The following is a 20,030-nucleotide window of genomic DNA, read 5'->3' as shown; positions in this document are numbered from 1 at the left end:
TAAAATGGCTCTTTGCCTCGTTACAAACATCAAATGATAGATTTAAGCATTGCAATCAAACCATTCTAAAATATTCAACTATATTTAATTCATAAAATAATTTATATAAAGTTTAATTAACATAAAATTTTTATAAAATTGTAATGGATAAAATAGCCCATAGCAGCAGAAAGAAAGAAGGATAATGATTGCTGTTATTTTTATGTTTACCTCTTTGTTGCCACTATCACCTTCTTCTTCCTCTTCTGTGTCTCCTTTTGATAATTTAGTAATACCACCATCATCCAATTTGTAATCATAAACCAGGCGATCAGCTGGGAAAAGTAGCTTTATCTTTGGAATAAAACAAGATATGTGTAAGACTATTTTATTGAATGAAGATCACAGATCTAGAACTGGGTTATACACTGTACTTACATTTTCTTTCTTCATCTTTATCTAGAACTGGGTTGTACACTGTACTTACATTTTCTTTCTTCATCTTTATCTAGAACTGGGTTATACACTGTACTTACATTTTCTTTCTTCATCTTTATCTAGAACTGGGTTGTACACTGTACTTACATTTTCTTTCTTCATCTTTATCTAGAACTGGGTTATACACTGTACTTACATTTTCTTTCTTCATCTTTATCTAGAACTGGGTTATACACTGTACTTACATTTTCTTTCTTCATCTTTATCTAGAACTGGGTTGTACACTGTACTTACATTTTCTTTCTTCATCTTTATCTAGAACTGGGTGATACACTGTACTTACATTTTCTTTCTTCATCTTTATCTAGAACTGGGTTGTACACTGTACTTACATTTTCTTTCTTCATCTTTATCTAGAACTGGGTTATACACTGTACTTACATTTTCTTTCTTCATCTTTATCTAGAACTGGGTTGTACACTGTACTTACATTTTCTTTCTTCATCTTTTCTCGCAAATAATCACTAAACTTCTTCCTTCCATCTCCATCAACAGTGCCCCCTACTGACCATACTAATGCGAAGATAAACCATGGCTCTATCAACTCTTCTATACGCATCAAACTGTCTGCTGGAAGTGGTCTGTCACCCTGGAAATTTACATACAATGTTATTTATTATTATTATTTTGAGGATACAAAAGAAAAGGGAAAAACACAGCATTACAAAGTCTGATAATTTTAGAATATTGACAAGGAATGGCAAAAGCCGCTGATCCAGCATGATTTTAGGACATTGACAAGGATTGGCAAAAGCCGCTGATCCAGCATGATTGATCCATTGGCTTTCAACAGTATTGAATCAGAAACTATATACAGCAAGTTAATGATTTGAATATGTTTCTAAACACAAGCAATGAATGATTTGATATTTAAATTCTATTTTAAATTTAGACAATGTGGCAAAAAGTATCTAAAGAATAATTCTGTAATTTTTTTAATGTTGTCTACATTCAATCTACAGTATATATTTCTGAATGAAAATGGAAAAAAAACAACTAAGTAATGGCACCAGTTTCAGGTTTAAAGAATGAATGATTATAGCAAGAGAATGTAATCAAACTAGATGTTCTGATGTTGAGAAGGATGGAATTCTGGTGTGAACAATTATACTAATGCTACCGACTATGGGGCATGTAACTGATGTTGAGAAGGATGGAATTCTGGTGTGAACAATTATACTAATGCTACCGACTATGGGGCATGTAACTGATGTTGAGAAGGATGGAATTCTGGTGTGAACAATGATACTAATGCTACCGACTATGGGGCATGTAACTGATGTTGAGAAGGATGGAATTCTGGTGTGAACAATTATACTAATGCTACCGACTATGGGGCATGTAACTGATGTTGAGAAGGATGGAATTCTGGTGTGAACAATTATACTAATGCTACCTACTATTGGGCATGTAACTGATGTTGAGAAGGATGGAATTCTGGTGTGAACAATTATACTAATGCTACCGACTATGGGGCATGTAACTGATGTTGAGAAGGATGGAATTCTGGTGTGAACAATTATACTAATGCTACCGACTATGGGGCATGTAACTGATGTTGAGAAGGATGGAATTCTGGTGTGAACAATTATACTAATGCTACCTACTATTGGGCATGTAACTGATGTTGAGAAGGATGGAATTCTGGTGTGAACAATTATACTAATGCTACCGACTATGGGGCATGTAACTGAGCATGACAGGTAAACAATTATGAATAACAATGGGACACTCTTTATCTTACCCTTCGTTTCTATAGCAACACAACCATAAAAAAAACAATTTAAGAAAAATTAACACAGTATATATAATAAGAACATTTGTTATACACATTCATGTTTAATAGATCTTAATCAAACATTTTTTAGAACAATCTGAGCACTGTGATATATTTTGTTAATGCTCCAATAAGTTGTAACATAGTAAACGGATACACACAAATTACTGTTATCCACACCACAATTACATTGTAATTCACATTAGAGGGATTGATCAACTTCAGTTACTTACCTCTTTAGGTACAAATGGTTTAAAGAAACAATCCATAAGTCTAGTTAAACTTAATGTCAGGTTGCTGTCAATGTTACCGACTATCTCTTTACAATTTGTACGAATAAAATCAATGGATTCCTAGAAAAAATGGTACAGATGAACATGAATATATAGTTAAAAAGCATTTAATTATATATGTCAACCTGTTTAAATTTAAACTGAAACTCTAGTTAAGTTTACAGTCTATGTTTTGTTATGACCTCGGTCAAACAAGTGTATGTTTTTGTACAGCATGAATAAGGAGTTATTGAACAGTATGATGCTAAGGGGTTTCTACAATATGATGTTACTGACCTGGAGGAACTTTGTAAACAAGTCAGAAAGTTGTTCTTTGTAAGGATAGATAGCATCAGGTAGCTTCTTTAGCCAGCACTCAGTAAAAGGACTAAGGCCTAAGATGCTAGGCTCAATATAAACCATACCACATCTACTGACTGTGGCAGGTGATGCAACAGCTAAATCTGCTACCTCAAAGATCATTCTTTGGAACTAAAACAAACAAATTTGTGATTAATTGTAATGCAAAGAGTAGCAATTAAAATATTAACAAAAACAAGATTTTTAAATGATAGATAGTTAAATTAGATTTTGTCCTATATATATTGTCCAACATTTAAAAAAACAAATTAATTTAAGGTAATAATATTAATATAGTACTTCTGTTAGCTTGATGATTTCACCACTACTTAAGCAGAGTTTCTTATTATCATCCAGGACTGTGTTCATGTTTTCAATCCACACAGCATCAACTGGACCATCAAACAAATACCAACGTGAATCTTCATCTTGCTTAGCTGAACCCATACGAATTAAAGATGATAGAATACCATCCGTCCTGTCAAATAAATAGACAAAATAAAGTAATTTAAAATTGTGATAAACTGATATATTGATTCTACAATACATAACATATAGAATTTAATTATCTAAATTTAATTATCTAAATAAAAGCAAGATACCACTAAAATATGAGCTACTAACTTACCATTCATGGGTGAGCATATCAAATTCACCATACAGCTGTCCCATTGTTATACTTTTAGGGTTTAAAATGAAAGTGTGAACATTCTCATAAACACCACCACCTACAGCTTGTTCTCCTTTCAATGATGTAATAGATCGTTTTAAAACCTCATAGCATTTGGTTTTACCAGACCCAGCTGGACCTACCAACATAAGCCCATGTCTCACAACAGTTGTCTCATACAATTGAATACATTTAGTAATAAACCCATCCACATCTTTTAGGTCCATGTTGAAACAACTGCTTCTCAATGCAGCATCCAATGCACCATAATCTATTGGTTCTTCTCTATATAATGAAATGGTAATTATTTAATTGTATTCTTCATAAAGAACTTCTACTTTATTTCATGTCTTTTTTTTGGAGAAAAAAAATGGAGATTCTTACTTAATTTTCGGAAAAAGATCAGAGACAATGCCATTGAATAACTTCAAGTCATCTTGTAAAAACTTTGGAACATTAACATCACGAATAGCTCTTAAAACAATCAACTCCTACAAAGGTCAAATAAGAATAAATTAAACACTATTTTGCAATTAAGATAAGAATACAGAAAACAAAATGATGAATGTTTATGAGTGGAATAAGTTGAAAGATGGACTAGTCTATTCAAAGAGGCGAGCACAAAGTACATCAAATGAAAATATTCTCTACATTCCATAAATACAAAACTTTGATTATTTGTTTTTCACCTCGCTTGTTGAATGTAGAAAAGCCCATTAAATATGTCACACTGAATTTGCAACAGAGTATAGCCGTTACCGACCAGTCTCACATTGACAAAATAACCTGAACGTGTAATTCTGGCATCTAATCATGAATAGATCTAATACTTTAGTATTATAGACATTCAGCTATAGATCACAACAATTTACAAAATACTACTTAATAAATTAAATACCTCATTCATTTCAGGATTTTCTCGTTTGAGATTACCAGCTGCAGAAATAACTGTTTTTACTGCTCTCATACCAAAATCATAATGATCCTAAAAAATAAATGTAAATTATGAAAAACAAATTATGAGACTAATAACAATTATTAAGCAGCATTAATTGCCTTTTTTCATTTAAATAAAAGAAACTTAAAATGAATATTATGATTCTACCTGTGAGCTAAGTTGTTCAGACGAGAGCTTGAATGTAGTAGTAATTTTCTTAGCTAGAACTTTAGCATCACTAAAACCATATGAATACAGTGAAATCTCAGCAATCATAGCATAGTCTGGAACCATCATAGCTACAGGACGAAACAATGCCTGCAAAAAGACAATAATATGGCGGCTTTGTTGTTGTTATACTCCTAAATGAAATGTATCAATTTGTGGCAACTACATACTGGGAGGTTCCAAACACAACCATTTTCTCCATCCTTTCTATATATATAGACCCAACAAACAAACATGGACCTCATATTATTATCAAACGTAACATAGTACCCACCTTGAGGTTATCTGGAAGTTCTGTACGACCAGCATAGCCAGGGTTCATGGTAATAAAGACTGCACATGAACTCTTGAGGGCAATCTCCATTCCCTCAAACATGAAACGATCAACCTATTAAACAAAGTAATTTATAACAAAATGTGAGATACCCCTTTAAATTCTATCTCTAAACCTTTTACCTGAATAATATGTCAATAATGTTTGATAAACCCTATTAGTTTGTTGCTAATTATGTTTAAAATTTGAATGGCATAAGTATTGTAATGTACTGCACCTTTTGTTGCTGAGCCTTTTGGATGGTAGTAATTTGCTGAGCTACTACAGACAAAACTTCAATATCAATCCGATTGAATTCGTCAAAGCAAGCCCAGGCACCAGAACTAGCAAGACCTTTCAAGAATTTACCCATTGCCATAAAATCTAGTTGGTCAGAACAGTTGAAAACAACTGTCTGAATGGCCAAGGCTTTTCCAAGATCCTAAAAACAAGTACATGAATCAAAAGTTATAGTTTCATGGCTACAGTAAAATGTTATCATCAAGTAAAAAAAACAATAGACAATTTGACTTTCATTGGCACATTGGAGAAATACAAATACCTGTATATAAAAGTTAACTTCAAGAAAAACCTGATAAACCTTATAGCTTTACTGGCAATTTAAGTAGTCTAATATCATTTAAATAAGAAAACATGATGTTATTATTAATTTTTTTAATTTTTTTTAACCATATTTAATGAGGGTGATCCATCCAGCTATTGCTGATCATTAGGGATTCACAAGACAAACATATACACAAGATGCTCTACATAAACAAAGTCTTATTACAAGTCTTTGGGAGTGGAGTAATTTGGTCCTTAGAAAAAATCCTGACATGTGACAGGACCTGAACCCAGGACCCTTGGAGTGGTAGCCAAGCATCATAACCACCAAGCCACAACTCCACTCACTGAATTTAGTTAAAAGTGTGTTATCATACCTTAGTTGTTTCAGTTTTTCCTGTGCCAGCTGGACCTGCTGGTGCTCCACCAAATTTAAGATGAAGTGCACCAGTAAGTGTTAAATAGCATCGATCTGTTAGTGGAGTAATTACCAACCGACCAGAGTTTCCAAGATACTCATAGCCATATTCAAATTCAGCATTAACTGCACGTACATACAAATTATTGTCAATCCAATAATACCTACAATAACAATGTTAAGCTGTCTTTACTTTTACACACCAAAAAATGTAATATTCATTTTAAAGTATTTTTTACCAAGAAATAAGTAAGCCAGTCTAGAACATTTACACTCCATACCCCCAGTTTCTTTACAGAATAGAGGGAGTGTATAATTGTTTAAAAGAAAGTTTCAACGTTTGACCTTTTATTAGGTACAAAAATAGAGTGCTTCTCTTTCAGTTCACGAATATCACTTGACGTGGGAGTCAAATTTTAATAATATATTATTCAAATTTGACTCCCACGTCCAGAGATTCTTTGAGAAAAAGGGGCCAAAGGATGTTCTTGCTCAATACAATTTGAAAACTTATATCAGAAAAAAGATTAAATTGCAAAGTATTAGATGCTACTTTGATGATATTAATGATATTGTGATTGTAATATTGATTTACCTGAGCTGACTAATCCATTCAAAGTCATTAAGGTTGCTGACACCTTCTAAACACATATTGCCAACTACATCTCTAGCATGCACTTCTATAACAATCAAAGCTGACATCATCATACGAGCAAGTTTGGACAGTTTACCACGCACTAGACTCACCAAATCATTGATCTATGAAAACAAAATATAGAACTTGCATATACATATTGCACCATGAAGATTTCATATATTTACAGTGAAAATGATATTAACAACTTATGACTTTATATTACCTGTTCCTTTAAGACTTCATGAAGATCTTTAAGTGTACTTGTTTTGATAGCATTTTCCACCATTTGTGTCCAGTACACCTGGCAACCAGCAATCACAATCTGTCCTGGCCATGCAAGAACCCAATCAGTTCTTTTTTCCTGTATAATAAACAGAATATTCACTGATTAAACTTTAAAGAGCCATCTTTCTGTTTCAAAGCCATCATGTGTTCTCCTTCCCTTCTAACTTAAATACTATTATTATACTATTCTACACAATTGTGCTCACCTCTGGGTATTTGACAATGGATTCTCCAAGAACATTCTTCAAACTTTCTTTCATAACCCGTTCAACTTCTAGTAGCCAATCCTCTACATTTCCATTTGGATAGAGTGTTTCACAGAATGGTACCATTTCACCTTCTCCAGAGAACATTTGCGTTATCTTTAAATCATCTTCAAAACGAAGCTGTAACATATATGAAAACACTATTGCATTCAGACATGTTATATCTTATTTTCACTCATCACTGAAATCATTAGATTTTTTTAGTGTCATATATAAACAGATTGTTTCGAAATGCTTACCCTGGCAATGTTCTCAAAACATTTCCTCAAATGCGGCTGAACTGCTGTTGGATCTTTAGTCTGAGAAAGAATTTCTAACAATTCATCATCTGACAGGAAGTAGAATCTTGGGAATGATGCACGCTTAGTCTCTAAGTATTCACTTAATCCCTTTTGAACTTGATCAAGAAGTTTGTTGCATTCTTTAAGGTTTTCTAGCAGTCTAGCATCTGGACAGAGAGAGATAACCTATAGAAATGAAATTATTAGTAGATTTTATATATGGTATATATATATAATATATATACAAATATTGTAATATTTAATCGTTAATATTATTATTCTTTTTAAATGTTATATTTCTTATTTATCTTATTTATTTATGCACATTTGATAGGCCAACAAAATTTTCCTATGGGGATAACAAAGTTTAAATATAATCTACAAGAAGAGACAAATGTTATCAGTTTACACAGTTTTTTCATTTTTCTATTAATAGTCCAGTTCCCTATGTATTTTCGTGTGCAAATCATGGGGAAAGTGTAAACATTGCGTTTTATGAATATTTGAAGCATGCTGGTTATAAAAACTCATGTTGTCAAATTTCTAAAATTTGTCTTTGACCTCTGACCTCAATTTGAATACTTTGACCCATTGAAAACAAAATGGTCATATCTTTGCAACGCTTAGATTAAATGAAATAATTTTAGTGTCAAATTATTTAGAAGATGCATATTAATATTCGTTCTAATGGAAAAGTTTGTCCAAAAATGGCTGGAAGTATGATTTTTGGCATTTTTGACCTTTGACCTACATATGATATAACTCCGTAACTAACAGTTGGACAAACTTTAAATAGGGCTCAAATTAATCTGAAGGTATAAGTTTCTATTCAGTCTCATGAGAACTTTTTCAAGAAAATTACTTAAAATCTTTTTATTGACCTTTGACCTGTACTGGTAGTACACATTCCTATAATCTCAAAAACTATTGGCTGTAAAAGGGTTTTTTTTGTGAAATTTTTAGAAAAATTTACATTTATATGTTGTATAATAACAACATTTTATAAAAATGTAAAAAAATTCCATTTATGAAAACTAACTTTGTAATTTATTAACATCACTAGCGTTTGTTATAGTATTATAATGTGTTACATTTGCTGATTTTAAGCACTTCACATGAATTTATCAGAATTATGTGTATTTAATATGAAGTTTTATTTTTTTTATATGAAGAAAATTTAATTATCTATCAAATAAGACCATTTTCAAATTATTATGGCTAAAACTTAATTAGATACAGGCAAAAAAGTGTATTTTTACTTGTGTGAACAGCGCCCTCAATCTTCATTTTTTCCCTCAAAATACCACATTTTTATGTGGTTTTATAAACTTAGCTGGTTGTAACTTTTTAAAGGATTTGTTGTCAGTGACGTGTAACTTACATACCCCTTCTACCATATAATAAGTAAGTTTCTGAGATAAAATGAAAAAAACATTTTGATAGCTTGATATTTTTCTTGAGGTTATTACATGGTACACGCTAAAAAGGATTTTGATTTTGTGCTAAAAATTCATCTTTTTGGTCAGTACAAACAATCTTGTACAGACATTCTTACACAAACAGCACATTTTATTGGAAAGATAATCATAAAATCTATCCAATAAAATATGAAATTTGTGTAGTAATACTGCTAGATAGATTTTATTAAACCAAAAAGATGGACTTTTAGCACAAAATTTAAAATATTTTGTTGGCATGTATCATGTAATAACCTCAACAAAAATATCAAGCTATCAGGATATTTTTCTAAATTTTTTTCAGAAACTGACCTAGTATGTTATAGAAGGGGTATGTAAATTACAGGTTACTGTAAAAAATCTTTGAAACAAAGTTACAACCAGCTAAGTTTATGAAACCACATAAAAATGTGGTATTTTAAGGGAAAAAATGAAGATTGAGGGCGCTGTTCACACAAGTAAAAATACACTTTTTTCCCTGTATCTAATTAAGTTTTAGCCATAATAATTTGAAAATGGTCTTATTTGATAGATAATTAAATTTTCTTTATATCAAAAAAATAAAACTTCATATTAAATACACATAATTCTGATAAATTCATGTGAAGTGCTTAAAATCAGCAAATGTAACACATTATAATACTATAACAAACGCTAGTGATGTTAATAAATTACAAAGTTAGTTTTCATAAATAGAATTTTTTTACATTTTTATAAAATGTTGTTATTATACAACATATAAATGTAAATTTTTCGAAAAATTTCACAAAAAAAACCCTTTTACGGCCAATAGTTTTTGAGATTATAGGAATGTGTACTACCAGTACAGGTCAAATGTCAATACAAAGATTTTAAGTAATTTTTTTGAAAAAGTTCTCATTAGACTGAATAGAAACTTATACCTTCAGAATAATTTGAGCCCTATTTAAAGTTTGTCCAACTGTTAGTTACGAAGTTATATCATATGTAGGTCAAAGGTCAAAAATGCCAAAAATCATACTTCCGGCCATTTTTAGACAAACTTTTCCATTAGAACGAATATTAATATGCATCTTCCAAATAATTTGAAACTAAAATTATTTTATTTAATCTAAGCGTTGCAAAGATATGACCATTTTGTTTTCAATGGGTCAAAATATTCAAATTGAGGTCAGAGGTCAAAGTTGAATGTTAGAAATTTGACAACATGGGTTTTTATAACCAGCATGATTCAAATATTCATAAAACACAATGTTTACACTTTCCCCATGATCTGCACACGAAGGCACTTTTTTTGACATAGGGAACTGGACTATAAGCAGTGACTAACTACTGTGACTTCAAAATGTTAAGGACCAAAACCATACTCCCTATTCACCTGTGGGTTTTCTTTGGCACTTTTCATAATCCTTCTCCACATTCTGTCCATTGTCTGATATCGTTTACCTTCCACTGGTAACTGACGATTTATGTCATCTGAACTGAAGATTGGCTCTAAATATAACCATGACCTTTGACACAGTAACCACTCATCTAACACATCCTATATAAAACAAAATAAAACAACTTGATTACAAAAAGCATGATTACATATTTTCGTCTTTAGAAACATACTGTGTTTTATAAACTAGTTGATGATTGTCTAATAGTGCTTACAAGCAATGTTTCTAAGTTTTTAAACAAAGGATGACAGGATGAGGAGTGTACAGTGTATTACGTATTAAAAGAATATAATGTATGTTAACAGCTGAAAATCCTACCTGTGTCATCCTGAGTTTGGACTCCCATGTGTTAATTCTGTCTTCAAATGGTTTCTTGTAAGGTGAGAATGACATACTTTGGGTCATTACTATATGATCATCTAAGAGTTGTGTACATTCATCAGAACCTTTCATTATAAATGTACCAGTGTCTTTGTATTCCATTATTTCAAATAAGACTGGTTTCCATTCAGATTCCATCTTATCTAAGGCCTACATTAAATGAAACCAATTTATTCATAATAATGTTATACTACATCAATTTCCACCTTGAATAACAGCATAAAAAACATCAACTTCTTTAATACAGTTTAAAAATAAATTGGTTATTTGTACTTATGTTCTATACAATATAAATATGCTTTGATTACATTGGTTAAACAAATTATTATTTCCTTGGAATGATAAATATGCAAAAAAGCAAATGATACAATATTGTTCATGTCAGTCAATTAAACGTAAAAAAGGACTGACCTGTTCAATGGAGTATTCTTTGCCAGCAACCTCTGCAACTTTTGAAATCTTTTCAATGTGTTGTTGAAGGTTCATGTCTAAACATTTCTTGAATGTCAATGATGCCTTTGGGATAATCTTAAATCCAAGTTCTCCAGACAGTAGTTCCCAATGTCTACTACGCATACCAGGGTTACGGAGTCCTTGGATTAGTGGAATAAATGGCTTGAAGTCATCTATATCACTCCGAATCTTCTGTGCTATCAACTGAACACCTAAAAAAAACATATTCTTTTCAAATATTTGCCATTATTCTTCTGTACTTTTACGGTTATATCTCATTAAAAACAAAAAAGACTGCTTTGGTTGTGATCTTTTAAAAAATAATGGCTAGGTGACGTACATACTATATGCTCCTTCTGTTCATTTCACTTACCAGGTATGTCTTTGAAGATCTTTACACATTTGTGCATTGTTTTAAAAGAGTCCATGACTTGTTTCTCACACTGCTCAGAATCAATACTTGTAATTGGATCATTCATCCAACTGTCATACCATTTCAACCAATCAGAGCCTGTCATCCAAAGGTTTTTGAATGGCTCAAAATCTTTGATGAGCTTCGATAATTTATCATACTAAAACAAAATGAACTTAAACATGTAAAATATACAATATTATAAATAAAAACAATAATTTGGCCTGATCTATTATGTCTGTTTTATTTACAGAATTTCTAATATTCTGAATGAAGTATGGTTTTCAGAGAGTTTCTGGTTTTCAGAGAGTCTGGTATTAGGAGAGCCGAAGAGAGTCTGGTATTGGGAGAGCCGAAGAGAGTCTTGTATTGGGAGAGCCGAAGAGAGTCTTGTATTGGGAGAGCCGAAGAGAGTCTGGTATTGGGAGAGCCGAAGAGAGTCTGGTATTGGGAGAGCCGAAGAGGGTCTGGTATTGGGAGAGCCGAAGAGGGTCTGGTATTGGGAGAGCCGAAGAGAGTCTGGTATTGGGAGAGCCGAAGAGAGTCTGGTATTGGGAGAGCCGAAGAGAGTCTGGTATTGGGAGAGCCGAAGAGAGTCTGGTATTGGGAGAGCCGAAGAGAGTCTGGTATTGGGAGAGCCGAAGAGAGTCTGGTATTGGGAGAGCCGAAGAGAGTCTGGTATTGGGAGAGCCGAAGAGAGTCTGGTATTGGGAGAGCCGAAGAGAGTCTGGTATTGGGAGAGCCGAAGAGAGTCTGGTATTGGGAGAGCCGAAGAGAGTCTGGTATTGGGAGAGCCGAATGTATAAGATTTAAGGATGATGTTTTGACTCTGTCACAATGAATTAATTAGGTTTCTACCCAAGAAATACTTTGTTTAAATATTCAAGTTAAAAACTTAAATCAAATAATTTACTAAGCAATATAGAAATACCGATTTGCCCACGGTAAGCAACTACCTGCACATTCAGAGCAACAGGTTACTTTCCAAGAATCTTGTACTTACATTAGTTTGAGGCATTTCAAAGAGTCGTTCTCTGTTGTTGTACATAGTAGCCAACCCTTGACATTCTTTTAACTGCTTTGTCAGTCTGCGTACTTCATTCGCTATTTCATGTGATCTTTCAAGGTCAGTATGAGCAGCAAAACCAGCAACTACCATCTAAATCACATCTCAAACAATGTTATACAGGAATGGTGTAACAATTCATAAACCAATGATTCATTAGATTAATTCACATAGCGTTAATATGATAATAATCATCAGCAAATGACAAAATTACTGTAAATGTTTGCTAGGATTTCCATACCAATTACAATACATGTATTACAATGTTAGTCTTAAAGCTATTAGTGTAACCTATGTTTCCATGAGAGCGAGCAGCAACAAATTCCATTCTATGTGGACATACACAAACAAATTCATGTGTATTAGTACACAACATGTGGATGTGCACATAGAAGCACCAATATTTTAACAACCCTTGTCAAGTTTAAGAGTAGAAAGAAACACTTTACAAAAACCAATTGGAAACAAAAAAACATCTTTGTTGATTTAATACTATTATTAGTTATTTGTACTGTTTATTTATAATCTTTTAGTTGAATTTGAATCAATTAAGATGAAGTCTTTACAATTTTGTTCTGATGGAATATTTGTTTTATCATTATTTTCCTGTGCCTTGCCTCTTAAGCTTGGCTAGTCCTTAGGTAAGCATGTGGTCTATTTTTGTGTTCTGTAAAGTTTGCCTTTTGTTTTATTGAATAAAAGCCGATCTACTTGATAATATATAATAAATATGAATGAAATGTATGTTTTTACGAATGGATGTTTCCAACACCTGAATCTATGTTATGCAAGTTAGTATGATATGATTTGTTGTATTTTAGCAAAGTGGTTATGTATGATAAATTAACAACTAAAAAACTGGATGAAATGAAAGGAAAAGTATACATGCAACATATAACATTAGAAAGCACACATTGGAACACCATAAACAAACACAACACAAAAGTATAGTATAGATACGTACATAGAGTATACAGTAGTTTGGAAAGTATGAAAATGAAGCATTGCAAGGGTGGTTAAAATGCATGAGTTTCCCAGCAATACTTTGCAATGATAAATGAACCACAACCATATCAACAAACCAGTAAACACTTCTCAAAAATAGTGATAAAAGAATAGGCTAAAATAACATTAAAATGGATGATATATAAAGGTAACAGAATAAGAATGAAATAGAATAGGTTAAAATAAAAAATTAAACAAAAGGAAACAGAATCAGAATGAAAATAAAAGAATACAGTAGAATATAAATCATGATAGATAAAGGTAATATTGAAAATAAAGGAATAGGTTAGGGTATAGTAACAGATCAGAATAAGAAGGAAAATAATGTTGACTGGTTTGTTGAAATTGTGGAAAAGCAAAGTTTTGTTTGGAAATTCAACCTGAAGTGCATCAAGTCTGTCTTGGAAATTGTTCTGGTCCGTCACTTGGATCTTTTGGAAACGTTCTTGATCTTCTTCCAGTTGTTGAAGTGTTTGCTCCATTTGGATTTCAATCTTTCGAGGCCAGCCTATGGCACTCCACCTGCACAATTAGAGGAATACATAATGGGAATAAATAGGTCATGTAATTAGAGAATAAAAGGAATGCATTACATTAACTAATTTAAATTTAATTATGGGATTAGTTTCCTTTGGATATGTATGCTTAACAAATCTTTTTATTATTATTGATTGATCAATTTGTGTTTGGGTATTTATTTTATCTCAGCAAAGTTAACGTTTTGCCTATACTAGGTGACCATCACAAGTTTGGCAAGATCAAAACAAAAAACTGTCATTACTGTATTTTTTCGATTTCAATCTTACTTAAGATTAAAATCATCTGTTGATAAGTTATATCAAAACCACTTACTTAAGATTAAAATCATCTGTTGATAAGTTATAGCAAAACCACTTACTTAAGATTAAAATCATTTGTTGATAAGTTATAGCAAAACCACTTACTTAAGATTAAAATCATCTGTTGATAAGTTATAGCAAAACTCTTCAATCAATTCATAATCAGTCATGGCTTTGTCAATGACTTCTTGATGTTCTTTCAACCTCTCTGGGATCGACTCCATCCATTCCTTGCTTTCTGCTAAATCTTCAATGCAGTTGGGTCTGTCATAAAGACGACGAGAGATTGACTTAAATTCTTCACATGCCTAAAAAGAAGAACATTAAGGCACAATAATATTATTATTAGACAATACAATTTTGTAAACCTCCAAAGACCATTTTTAATTGATTATTTTGAGAAAACATTACTAATGGTTATTAGTTTCAATAAACTTACATCTTCAGCTTGTCTTCTCAGTTTCTGTGCAAGTAGTTCAAGTAAAGCATTAGCTAATGCCCTACGCTTTTTGGAAAGACCTTGACGAACACTCTCAGTGTTGATGTAGAATGGCCCAATGATAATGTTACTTGGTATTGTGTTTTCTAGAATCTCTTTTTGAACCAAGTGATCCTCTATTTCTTTCTTCACTTCTGCAGCAGTATGTTCCTTTGAATCATATTCCCTATTGTGTATATGATACAATCATATTAATGTTAAGATTAACATCAAGTATTATGTTATTACCTTATCTTTTTATTATGTGAAAGCATAATTAATGATTATTTTCTAGAAAGAAACAAGACATACTTGATGTATTCATCAATGTCCAGATTCATGAGCTGCATATGTCTTTCATAAGCCTTGGAATAAGCCTTCATTGGAATCAAAGCCTTGCGGATTGCATTACGAATGTTTTCTCTTAACTCTTCAACTCTTGGTTCGTGTTCACCTACAGATTCTAATAGTGGAGTATCTGCCCAAAAGATGTCTTCCAGTACATACTACATAAAGTGTAAGATTAAACAATGTACCATAATAGAGAACAACAGTACATACTACATAAAGTAACAGTAATCCATTAGCAACAAAAGCACAAATAAAATTTGCATCAAGTCCAACATGCAGATTATTAGATTATTACATATAAAATTAAATTATTGGTGTAGGTTTTTAATATGGTTGTAAAAATGATTGTAATTAACATAGAAAATAAAAATAATAAAAACCTTCTCTAACTGAGGGACATGTTGCGTTGCTCCAATTCCTCGGTCGAATAGTGACACAAGCATAGATTCAAAACTGGGAAGAGGTGTACTGTAGTGGCAACCAGTTGAATCTAAAATCAGATCTACCAGGAACAGACAGTTGCGTTTTGGCCTAATAACATAAAACAACATTTCCATTTTTATATCTTTCAATTAACAATTAAATTAACCATGCTTTAAGATTTAAAAGTAATTTTATATATCATTTTTTTTTTAAACTTACCTATATGGGCTTACGATTAATTTATTGCCCCAATCCATTGTATCCTGACATTCAAGCACTGAATAACATGCATCAATAATCATTTGTGTAAAATTGACTAGTGAATCCTGAACCAGATAACGCATCGAGTCCTAAACAATTAAATACAACATGTTACAGTAATCTTTACAAATCAAACATCCAAGTTGGTTTATGTACAAAAAGTATTGCTAGTGTACTACTGTACATTGAATGCAATTACCTGCATACAGAACTTAACCATCTCCATGAACTTTTTAAGTTTTGATTTTTGATAGACTTCCCAATTTGTTTCGTGTAGGTTGAACCAGCCTTTGCCAACATCACGTAAGCTTGTACGGATGGCAGCACGTAGGGTTGAGATCCAACTATCTTTCAGAAATAGTTGAACCTGAAAAAATATAGAAATAAAAGAAGTCAATAATATAATTGGAAGAATGCTTTTTTAATTTTTTTTTTTTTTTTTTTTATAAGGAAATTGAGTTACTGAACCTGTGAAGTTTGTGAACTCTGAGTTTGTTCAAACTCCTCTATCCTTAGATGCTTTGCCATTGGAACATGAAACAATGACATTGCTGACACTTTGTTACATTCTGTTCTGACTTTCATCATTGCAAAAATTGCTTCTTCTCTTGTTAACAATGAGTTAAATGCAAAGCTATCATACTGTTCATCAAATGGGTAATCAGGTACATCTCCGTAATAGCCTTCAATACAAATTATAATAAACATTTAAAGCAGGGAGGAAATTAGAGGTTCTAACATTAATGAAACACAATGTTTATAGAGTTATAATTGTTGTTAGTATTTATTATTCAAAACTTGTGTGAATACCTGTGTCTGGTATATGCTCTTTATCTTTGACTGGGATTGTGACATAAGCAAATGTACCAGGACTGGATTGTACTATCTTGTCAAAGATGATTCTATTCATTGCTCGTGCATAGTCAATATTTACTTCCTTCTCTAATGTATGGACGTAATCATCAAGACTATAAACAAACAAAATGGTAAGATGAGTGTGAAAAAAAAAGAACGCAAGAAAACAAAACCTTCCAAAACAAACATTTAATGAAGTCAATTATAAGAAAACAATTATTGTATGTTTCCATACTTTTTTTGAGGTGTAAGTTTTTCTAGTGTTTTTTTTTTAATGACCACTTACTTCTTATCTTTAGCAAGTGATGGTGCACCCTTAGCCCAACCAACAACCCGTTTCAAGCTCTCTGAGTCTAGTTCTCCTACACCATCCATAGGCATACAGTCCACGTACAAGTGATACCTCAGCAATGCTTCAGTATGTCTTCTATCATGGAAGGCTTGCGAAACAGTGTGTGCAAATACTGCTGGATCTTCTGCAATGAACATAACTTGTATTCGTGGAATCCAGTACTGAGTTGCTTGAATCGGTTGTCTTATGCCATTTTTAACTCCACCATTAACAACCACCTGACTGTCATGATCAAGAATCCGTCCATTAAGGTCAGTTTTCTGGACCAACCATAAGCTTTCTTCTTGGTCATAGTCCAAAACACCTACATCAAACCACTCATACTCCAGACTAGGGTCTTTGGGATCCACTACAATAAAATAAAAATTTTGAAAACATACATTAAAGATATACAGTACTACTTTGTATATGTATTATTAACTATAAGCTTATTTTAGTTCAAAGTGTATAGTCTTACATTTTTCAGTTGAATCCCATGCTGGTAGTAATGCTTTGGCAGGAATAGGTAGTCTATGTCCATTTACAACACCCATATCTAACCACTCATCCGGTGTTCTACAATCAAACTCCATGTCTGTGAATATATCTAATGGAAGAAATGCTGGAAATGGGGCGGCATCTTCACCACAGTTTTCATTCAATGTAACTTTGAAATTTTCTCCAAGTTGTTTAGGCATCAACAATTCTGTTTCAATATTGAGTTTTTCTAAGATATCTTCCAAGTCCTGACTCTGGTAGAGGCGTTTACGTCTTTCAATTTCAATTTTACGAGGACAGTGTCCAGGTGGAACAAAATATGGAAGTTGGACTTTTGGTAGGTACGAGTTTTCTGGAAAATCCTGTAACAGTTTGAAGATGATTAAAATGTTAAATATTTACATTATAATCTGTTAACATAAAATAAATAAAAGTAATATCAACAGGAATTATGATCTACATATCCCTTATTTCCATGGTGACAAATAGCTATTGACAAACCAACCAATGATTTAAACCCTTGTTAAAATAAAGTAACATAATTACAGATTCTGTTGTGATTTGACTTGTAGGTCCATATACTTGTCTGTTGAGAGCCTCATTGAAGTTCATATCACCTACAAATGTTGTAACTGCAGGAATATGCTTTTCTTTTGATAAGTTCCATAATGTATCCTGTTCTGTATGTGGACCAGAGTAGATGTCCTATAAAAAGAATAATTATTATTAAATATAGCTATTTTACCATTACTCAAAATTGGAAATATATTAACAAATCAATTGAATTACAGTGTAGGTGTCATACATGCCAACAATCCCGTTTTAGCCAGAAGACTCCCATTTTTAAACTTAAACGTCTCCCAGCCTAACAATAGTTCCCGGTTTTCCACATTTTTCTCCCAGATTACATACAAGCGAATTTACGTTATTTAAGAATTGTACAACCATTTGAGGTCATAATTTATTTTTAAAGACAAACAGGAAGGGAATTCCTCTCACATAGCCACAAGATCGCACTACTGCACTCCGATCCTAGGCTTAACAGTAAATAGTGAGCTCTGTTGACCTAAAACAAACCTCCCATGTTTTTTTTAACTTCATGTATGATGTATAATTATGATAATTTCCATTATTTCTAGTATCAGCATGCTAATATTTTATTACAATTATAATTCAGTGTAAAATTAGTTTACCTTTAGTTTTTCTTCTGCACTGCGTTCAAGGATATCTGAATAATATCCCCTCTGCTTGATTTCTGGATAACAGGCTGCATCATCTTTTTTTTCAGGTGGAATTTGAGTTCTATTAGCAGAAAATGGTCTTCCACCATCTCGACTTCTTAGTGAATTCCGAGAACTCATTGCTTTTGTAATTACCTATTTTTGTTTAAATAAAAATATACATTAATACAGATACTGTAGGCTAGTACTTAAATCCAAGAAGTGTTCTGCCCAAAAGATTTTATAGTCGAAGGCTGGATCGCAAACTCCAATGTTATTGCAGTTCAAAAAGTGATTCTTCATGAAGAGAGAATCAACAAGATGGCGGCTGCAACCAACCAATCAGATACACCTTACGCAGTACGCACTACTAGTACTAGGGCCTAGGCCTATACGCCTGTGTTAAGTAAGCCTAGCCTACTATACTATTACTAGGCTATTTGTGTGAGAACAATACGCAACGCAGCGTGTTAAACTTCCCCCTCCTGGCTGACCTCCTACACTAGCTAGCTAGGGCTAGCCTAGGCCTCTAGGCCTAGGCCTTCTTGGTTGGGCCTCTACTCTAGGCTAGCTAGTAGGCCCAGGGCCAGCCAGCCTGGGCCAGGCCCTACTAAAGCGCCCTAGTAGGAGGGCTTGTCACGCCAAATGAGGTACCGCTGCCAAATGAGGTACCGCACTTAATTTGGCGTCTAAGGCGCCAAATTAGGTACTATTGCAAAATGAAGTTCTATTGTCATTTTTTAAAATACAGTTTATATAAAACAATTATATTTAAGCCAGTATTAAACTACAATATGTATTATGTGTTGTTACGCCTGTTATTAGATCACCATTACATTAAATTAAATATAAAGCAGAAAATAGTTATCCTTTTTTGATTTTCGTCGAATAGATCGAAGCGGAAGTGCTTCGGTCATGGTCCGCAAATTATATGATACGCCTTTTGTGCCAAAATCTTTTTACTGCTTTTTAGTTGTGCTGCAGTGCAGATTGTCTGTGATCAAGCAGAATCTGATGATTTACCTGTGCTTGGGGGTCTGTCTATCAAGGTACAACATTTCGACGAAGCCAATTTAATATTTTCATTTTTTTAA

General features: G+C 32.7%; 1 protein-coding gene across 2 annotated transcripts in view; it reads right to left on the bottom strand.

The window, feature by feature from the left end:
- Nucleotides 1–20,030, bottom strand: part of LOC144851616 (dynein axonemal heavy chain 1-like) — a 41,364-nt gene that overhangs the window by 17,934 nt on the left and 3,400 nt on the right. Inside the window, exons 2-35 of one of the 2 annotated variants that reach the window (XM_078709166.1) lie at nt 18,910–19,092; nt 18,263–18,421; nt 17,697–18,078; nt 17,174–17,588; nt 16,843–17,000; nt 16,501–16,715; nt 16,232–16,399; nt 15,991–16,121; nt 15,729–15,879; nt 15,310–15,503; nt 14,959–15,184; nt 14,625–14,827; nt 14,061–14,202; nt 12,613–12,768; nt 11,571–11,769; nt 11,156–11,409; nt 10,682–10,894; nt 10,300–10,464; nt 7,444–7,671; nt 7,145–7,324; nt 6,877–7,014; nt 6,612–6,775; nt 5,976–6,180; nt 5,273–5,476; nt 4,996–5,109; nt 4,662–4,811; nt 4,455–4,541; nt 3,941–4,047; nt 3,515–3,841; nt 3,187–3,364; nt 2,824–3,018; nt 2,488–2,607; nt 908–1,066; nt 211–333 (exon numbers count right to left, since the gene is read on the bottom strand). In XM_078709166.1, coding sequence (XP_078565292.1) covers nt 211–333; nt 908–1,066; nt 2,488–2,607; nt 2,824–3,018; nt 3,187–3,364; nt 3,515–3,841; nt 3,941–4,047; nt 4,455–4,541; nt 4,662–4,811; nt 4,996–5,109; nt 5,273–5,476; nt 5,976–6,180; nt 6,612–6,775; nt 6,877–7,014; nt 7,145–7,324; nt 7,444–7,671; nt 10,300–10,464; nt 10,682–10,894; nt 11,156–11,409; nt 11,571–11,769; nt 12,613–12,768; nt 14,061–14,202; nt 14,625–14,827; nt 14,959–15,184; nt 15,310–15,503; nt 15,729–15,879; nt 15,991–16,121; nt 16,232–16,399; nt 16,501–16,715; nt 16,843–17,000; nt 17,174–17,588; nt 17,697–18,078; nt 18,263–18,421; nt 18,910–19,077 — 6,378 coding nt within the window. In that variant the 5' untranslated portion in view covers nt 19,078–19,092. Of the gene's footprint in view, nt 1–210; nt 334–907; nt 1,067–2,487; nt 2,608–2,823; nt 3,019–3,186; nt 3,365–3,514; nt 3,842–3,940; nt 4,048–4,454; nt 4,542–4,661; nt 4,812–4,995; nt 5,110–5,272; nt 5,477–5,975; nt 6,181–6,611; nt 6,776–6,876; nt 7,015–7,144; nt 7,325–7,443; nt 7,672–10,299; nt 10,465–10,681; nt 10,895–11,155; nt 11,410–11,570; nt 11,770–12,612; nt 12,769–14,060; nt 14,203–14,624; nt 14,828–14,958; nt 15,185–15,309; nt 15,504–15,728; nt 15,880–15,990; nt 16,122–16,231; nt 16,400–16,500; nt 16,716–16,842; nt 17,001–17,173; nt 17,589–17,696; nt 18,079–18,262; nt 18,422–18,909; nt 19,097–20,030 lie in introns of those variants that run through there. The other variant, XM_078709176.1, reaches the window with a different exon arrangement.

The sequence above is a fragment of the Antedon bifida genome, chromosome 1, assembly GCF_963402885.1.
Source record: "Antedon bifida chromosome 1, ecAntBifi1.1, whole genome shotgun sequence".
In the NCBI taxonomy this organism is placed as follows: domain Eukaryota; kingdom Metazoa; phylum Echinodermata; class Crinoidea; order Comatulida; family Antedonidae; genus Antedon; species Antedon bifida.
Note: the sequence above shows the minus strand (reverse complement) of the source record. Positions and strands in the feature narration are given on the sequence as shown.